Source organism: Labeo rohita, chromosome 13 (assembly GCF_022985175.1).
Source record: "Labeo rohita strain BAU-BD-2019 chromosome 13, IGBB_LRoh.1.0, whole genome shotgun sequence".
In the NCBI taxonomy this organism is placed as follows: Eukaryota; Metazoa; Chordata; class Actinopteri; order Cypriniformes; family Cyprinidae; genus Labeo; species Labeo rohita.
The window spans coordinates 10,553,730-10,560,842 of NC_066881.1; the positions used below are offsets into that span (position 1 = coordinate 10,553,730).

Sequence of the window (7,113 nt, forward strand, 5' to 3'; positions counted from 1 at the left end):
AGTCGCACAACATCGGTTAAACTGCATCATTTCGCAAGTTTTTTAAATTGACATTTCTAAAACACTGCAAAAGTTTGCGCAAATCTGTAATTGAAATGCACCTGCGATGTTTTTAATAGCTTTCTTGGCCTTGAATGTGTCAGTTGCATTGCTGTCTGTGCAGGGACAGAAAGCTGTCGGATTTCATCAAAAATATCTTAATTTGCGTTCTGAAGATGAACAAAGGTCTTATGAATTCGAAACGACATGAAGGTGAGTAATTAGTAGCAGAAGTTTAATTTTTGGGTGAACTATCCCTTTAAGCACTGTTGTTCCTCTGCAGCATTTTGCGTCTACACTGTAAAAAACAATTTATTGAGTGAACTTATAATAATTTGTAACCTGGCTGCCTTAAAATTTTAAGTTCAGCCAACTCAAAAAAAAAGTTTATTCAACTTGAAATGTTAAATTATACTGACAATTATAGTGACTACTTAGTTGAATCAACTTAAAATTTTAAGGCAGCTGGGTTACCCATCTGTTAAGTTTAGCAAACACAAATATCTAAGTTGTTACTTAGTACAATTTAACATTTCAAGTTGACTAAACTTAATTTAGTTGACACAACTTAAAATTTTAAGACAGCAGGGTAACAAATTATTTTAAGCTGACTCAACAAATTGTGTTTTTTTATTTTTTACAGTGTAATACATGTCTGAACCACTTCATGGTATAAGCAACAAAAACTGTATCATAGATGAATTTAAAATAGTTTATTGAAAAGTTCAAACATACACATAAGGACCTCTCAGGTGTTGTGAATGCATGGAATTAGGGTCATAATGCAACACGGGGAGCGAAGGGTACTGAACTCAAACCACATCCACACGACCCGTTCCGCCAACACGGTGAGCCACGAGATAGTCGTCTGTGCTGCAAATGAAAACAAAAGGCCAGCCATGACAGCACAGGAACACTGGCGTTTAACTCCCAATTAGGCTACCCAAAAACTGCTCAGTTCAAGGGCAGACTTCACGTACAACGGTTACTCTGAATCGCTGCCAAAGGAAAAGTAAATAGCTTAAGCTTGTCCTTGCGTGCATGGAAAGAAAAAAACGGTATAACAGTATTTAAATAATAGCAGGTATAACCTTTAATATCGAGTTAAGTTTGAATCGCATTCAGACGACTAAGGAATATCAGATACAATACAAATGATGAAATCAGAGACAGTTTCGTCACAAACCCACCCCAAACCCACCACCGGCTAACTGAGAAGGGAACACAACAGAAAGCCACAGATGCCCTCCGTCCCAGAGAGTACATCATTACTGTGGCAGTGCTGAAGAGAGATGAAGAAATTAATTTGTAGCTGAATGTCTATAAGAGAACAACTACAAATGAGAAACAAACAAGGGCATTAGGACCAGGAGGGGACAAAAACAAACACCATGACATGATCACTTTTCATGAGCCTTTGCACACATCCATTCCCATCCAGAATCCCCCTGCTGGTTGCTGTTGGAGTTAGATTTAAGGCCAGATTTCTCTGATATTCCCTTGTCCCTGATGTTAAGCAGGAGCAGGTTTAGGCCTCCAGCTCCAGGCCCAAGCCCAGCTTGTGGCCACCAGAATTGATGCTCTTTCCATCAACCAGGGCCGACAGGGTCAACTTGATACCTGAAAAAAACCACAGATTTAATTACCACAGCTGTTACAGCTGTAAGTCTACATGCAAACAATTATTAAAAGATTGTGTTTCATAAAGTATTTCTAAACAACCTATTTTATCTCTCCAAAGTTCAAGTGAATCATATTGTGTAGCTTAAAGATGATGTTACCAACTGTAAAGTTGTGAGATACAAAAGAAAAGAAATCAACCTCTTTCAGTATTAAGGCGAGACACTGCAGGCAAAAACACTTTTTTCATGCACCTGTCAAGATTGAGATTTGGGCCTTTTTTTGGTTTCTCATAATGTTTTTTTCAGAGTAGTGAAAAGAAAACATCCAAAAGACCCTGTTAAGTGTTTCTTTTTCAGCTCTTTATCTATGCATGTCAATAGATTTCAATTACAGTACACATTTTAAAATGCAATTTTCTGCTACACTGAGCCATAAATCTCCACTTCAATAGCACTAGTTAGTTTAGTTTGTTATGATTTGTTCATATATAATTCGCTTAATTTTATACATTTTATTCCTAAAAAACTATAAAAAATATAGTTTCTGTCTGTTCTAAGTATTTTCTGAATTATGACAAAACGAGATACCCAAAATTCCCTCTGTAAAAACATTTGACCCTAATATGTCAAAAAAAAAAAACAAGAACTTTGAAACTGACTTCATGCAATGTTTAGATTTTTGTATGAGAAATTTATGCAAATTAGTGCATATTTCATTAAATAGTGCCTCATTTAAATATTTAAACCTACCATTTCAGAAAACTTGTAATACAAGTATCAGTGTAATCAATCAACTGGGTAAGTACAACGATAACTATTAGTTAATTTTCTTTACCCTATTCACCTGCAGTCTCTCACCTTAAACTCAAAATAATAATACAGGAAATCCATATCTGTACCTGGTCTCAGAGTCTGAGTGTAACCAACACCAACAAGGCTGGTGTTATTCACTTTAGCCTGTTGAACAGAGGAAAATCGAGTCATTTTTTTATAGAAGTAATGCTCACATGCAAAGCCAAATGTAACATTCAAATCACAAACATATTCATGAAAAATCTGAGTTCCATCCTCTTAAACAGAAGCTGTACTTTTATTAGTGGTGGAAATCTTCACTACTCAATTCTATTTCGATTCACAGAATTGCCATTCGATGCTCAAAAGCACATAGCGCAAACCTTTGACAAGTTACAATGGGTCGATGCTAAATTCTGTGTACAGAATCGATATAAAATCTGTACCAAAGTATGTCTGCTTTCAATCAGAGTTGGGCTTGTTTTTTTGCATGACAATGGCCTTAAACTTTGTCGCTGTCAATCATATCACACATCTTTGGCTGTGTAGGAGAACTATTAAAGCTTGTGTAAATACACTCCCTCTAAAAATAGATCATGCTGCAAGACATTGATTGGTTGTTTTGTAAGATGTTGTAAAATAGGTTACTCAACCTTTTTGGCCTTGGCTGCCAAATTTATCACAGCGTAAGTACCTTTTTATGGTATAAAGGACACTGCAGACTGACAATACCAACAACTATGATTAAGAGCCATTTAAGAAAGCATCAGCATACATTAGTGAATCGATTTTTCCCTACACCTTTTAATATTATGGAAAATGTCCATTTAGAAATGGGATCAGATGCGATAACAAACACCTGCCAACTTTTGAAACTTGTGTTTCTATAAAAGCAATGCGAGTTTACTTACACTGATGGAAGCGTCTTTGTCCAGCTGATACTTGGCAGCAATGCCAAAGCGTGTGCTGTTGCTTCCTGCTGTCCAGGCCAGATTCACCGCTGTCTCCAGCTTATCGCTCACTTTCTGGTAGATGGAGCCACCAAACTCTGAGCCATCATTACTGCAGGAATAGACAAAGGAAATGAATTGATAATTGAAACTAGATTATTATATAAAACAACCTGTCCTTAAATCTTAAAATTAATAAAACAATCAACAGCACATTAACTCTTCAACTGCAATTGTACATTTTCATGACTTTATTATTTGTCATTATATTTGTAGGCATGAACAAAAAAAATCATTTTAATCCTTTCCTTTGTCCAGATTGTCCTTGTCCATACGGCATATTAATGGAAACGGAATGTGTCATTCCGGAGACAACATGTAGCAAAATTCCTGATGTCTAAGTGAACCGTGTACATTATTTCTCACTATATCAACACTTCTCCCCACTAAAATAAACCAGGTCCCAGTCTCATGTACTTAGAATGATGTAGTGACGCTTCAGGACGTACACATTAGTGTGCAGCTGGAAGTCTCCTGTTTTGTAGCCTACAGCAAAGTTGTTCTGGGTCATCTTGGACTTGGCAGTGTCAAAGGACATCTGGTAACCGGCGAGCCATCCCTCATAGCCGACCACTGCAGCGGCGTGGATGGTTGGACCGGCAAAGTCAAAGTCAACGTCACAACCCAGGTTGACGTACTCGCGCTTGTATGCAGTCTTGACTTTACCGCTCTTTTTCCTGTTTGTGAAGAAAATAAACATAATTTACCATCATATTTCATGGAATTACATTTGTTTATAAAAGGTATTTTAAACATATGGATTATTTGTCTTTTGACTAGCAATAAACCAAAATTCCACTGCAGAAATATAAACAGTTTGGACTATTAATATTCTTTCCCATCAAACAAGTGATACAATTAGTTTAACAAATGACTGAAATAATTATGCAATCTTTTTAAAAAGTATTTGGACAATCAAGCTACACTTAAAACTAATATTAATATCAAAACAAAATGGCAAATGGCTGATTCTAGAGCATCTCATTTAGTATCATTTATAAAAATATATTTTGGGGTCATGATGGAAGCAGGTTATTCTACTTTATAGGCCTAAAATTATTGTTTTATGCTTCAGGAACTGTATTTGGACACTTAATAGGAATAAGTATGAATAGGTATAATCAAATGTGGCATCATGTGGCATTTCAGAGCCAACTAATCACAAAGGTTTTTAGGTTTGAAATGCTAAAACTGATATTCAGATGACAATTAAGACAAATAAATATTTTAACACTTTTCGTTTGTCTAATGTTAGTGGAACTTAACATCCAAAAAGCACATAAAATTAATAGAATGTCAACTAAAAATAAACTGCAAATTCAAAATATACACTTCCAGTCAAAAGGTTTTGAACAGTGAAATTTTTAATATTTTTAAAGTCTGTTCTGCTCACCAAGCCTCCATTTATTGAACCAAAGTAGAACAAAAACAGTAAAATTGTGAAATATTTTTACTATTTAAAATAACTATCAATAACTATTCGAATATATTTTAAAATTTAATTTATTCCTTATTCCTACATCATTACTCCAGTCACATGATCCTTCAGAAATCATTCTAATATTCTGATTTCCTGCTCAAAAAACATTATGTCAAAAACTGTTGAGTAGAATTCTGTCAAGTTTTTTTGATGAATAGAAAGTTCAGATAAACAGCATTTATCTAAAATGTATTTATCACCAGATTTGATCAATTTAAAGCATCCATGCTGAATGAAAGCATTAATTTCTATAATTTCTTTCCAAAAAAAAAAAAATTTTTTTTTTTTTTACACAGACTCCAAGGTTTTAAATGGTACAGTGTATAATGCTTTTTATTTCATCAAAGAATTCTGAAATAAATAAATAAATAAATATTTAAATATTGATAATAAAAAAAAAAATTATTGAACAGCAAATCAGTATATTAGAATGATTTCTGATCATGTGACAAGTTTTTGCTGTACTTTGGATCGAATAAATGCAGGCTTGGTGACCAGAAGAGAATTCTTAAAAAAAAAAAAAAAAAACACTGAAAATCTTACTGTTCAAAAACGTTTGACTGGTAGTGTAAATAGACACTACATTATCTGACTTCAAGATACGCGTCAAAGGACAAGCTGCAGATACTGTAAAGAAGGACATAAAATCATGCCTTGGTCGTACCATTTCATTCACTGCACCAATTTATGAATAACTTTAAGCTCAAGTTACAGCTTATATTGAGGCCAGCTAAAACCAGCGCATAACAGCCCATTTTGCATTGCCTGCACAAATACAAGAGAGCATACAGCAATGCTGGTGAAATATACTACTGTTCAAAAGTTTAGTGTCAGTGAGATTTTTTTTAAAGAAATTAATACTTTTTTCAGCAAGGATGCACTCAATTGATTCAAAGACATTTATACTTTCACAAAGATTTACATTTCAAATTAATGATAATGTATCATGGTTTTCAAAATTAATAATAGAAGGTTTTTTTTTTCAAATCAGCATATAAAAATGATTTCTGCAGGATCATGTGACACTGAAGACTAATGCTAAAAATTCAGCTTTGCATTACAGGAATAAAACATTTTAAAATATATATTACAGAAACTGTTATTTTAAATTGTAATGATAATATTTCTGAAAATTACTGACTAATTTCTAATGAAATGAATGCAGCCTTCAAAATAATAGAAGACTACTATCAAAAGCATTTTTGAAAATCGTTCTTTTAATTGGTTTTAGTAGGTGAATAAATCCACTAATTCTGCTCAGAGACAAACACTTCTCTTCACCCCTCTGCTACATGATCCAAAGCCCCTGTCATGAGCTACATGAGCCTACATACATCAGTGAAGGCCATGTCAGCATGACTGTCATCTGAGAGCACAGACCCCAACGACACCAGACAGGTGCCACTCTCTCCTGACCGATTTACAGTTCTTAGAGCTGGAGGACTATGCTGTCGAGCTTGTGTGAAAGTAACCTTGAGATATGCATCAACGCACAACAAAACAGAACTAACTCTGTCACATGGCCACACTTGAATTGCTCAATACAATATTGAGTTACAGTCCACCATGTCACAACATAATGTCCCTCATCTCCCTCATCTGTGCTTCAAACCAAATCTGAAGCTGTTCTGTGGAAAAAAAACAAATAATTTACCCTGTGTTTGGTGAGAAGGTTGTGTCAAAGGTCAGCTTCAATCCCTTTGCAATCTGAAAATGCAATCAACAGCGTTATTATTCATGCTGGAAGGCTTGCACCATGATTCATCACCATTCAGAGACTAAAAACGCATTCAGACCTGGTCTTCAATAGTGATCTCTGTGCCCAGGGTGTTGTCAGTATTCCACTTCTCTGTGAAGGTCAGACCATATTCAGACCTCTTGTATTTGGTTTCCAGGCTGCCCACCACTTTGCTGGTGTCAGTGTTGGAGGAACCAGAGGTCTTGAATTCCTATAGAGATGTAAAACACAAATATTTCAATGTTACGAAATAGGCTGGATGTATACTTTTTCCTCTCTTCTACATGGAACCGTTCAAATGAACACTTCAAAAAGTGATGGGGTCACATATTTAATGAAAAGAAGAGTCTTACCACTCCACTGGCTGATTTTGTCTTGACATCGAGCTTCACCATACCAAATCCTTTCATAAAACAAACCAAATTAAACTAT

The 7,113-nt window shown here is 35.0% G+C and overlaps 1 protein-coding gene across 1 annotated transcript in view; it reads right to left on the reverse strand.

Annotated features, from left to right (window-relative positions):
• Positions 1 to 737: 737 nt before the first annotated feature.
• vdac2 (voltage-dependent anion channel 2) overlaps positions 738 to 7,113 on the reverse strand; it is a 9,972-nt gene continuing 3,596 nt past the window's right edge. The window contains exons 3-9 of the mRNA XM_051125723.1: positions 7,035 to 7,084; positions 6,740 to 6,892; positions 6,598 to 6,650; positions 3,913 to 4,140; positions 3,365 to 3,515; positions 2,561 to 2,618; positions 738 to 1,659 (exon numbers count right to left, since the gene is read on the reverse strand). Coding sequence (XP_050981680.1) covers positions 1,568 to 1,659; positions 2,561 to 2,618; positions 3,365 to 3,515; positions 3,913 to 4,140; positions 6,598 to 6,650; positions 6,740 to 6,892; positions 7,035 to 7,084 — 785 coding nt within the window. The 3' untranslated portion in view covers positions 738 to 1,567. The remainder of the gene's footprint in view (positions 1,660 to 2,560; positions 2,619 to 3,364; positions 3,516 to 3,912; positions 4,141 to 6,597; positions 6,651 to 6,739; positions 6,893 to 7,034; positions 7,085 to 7,113) is intronic.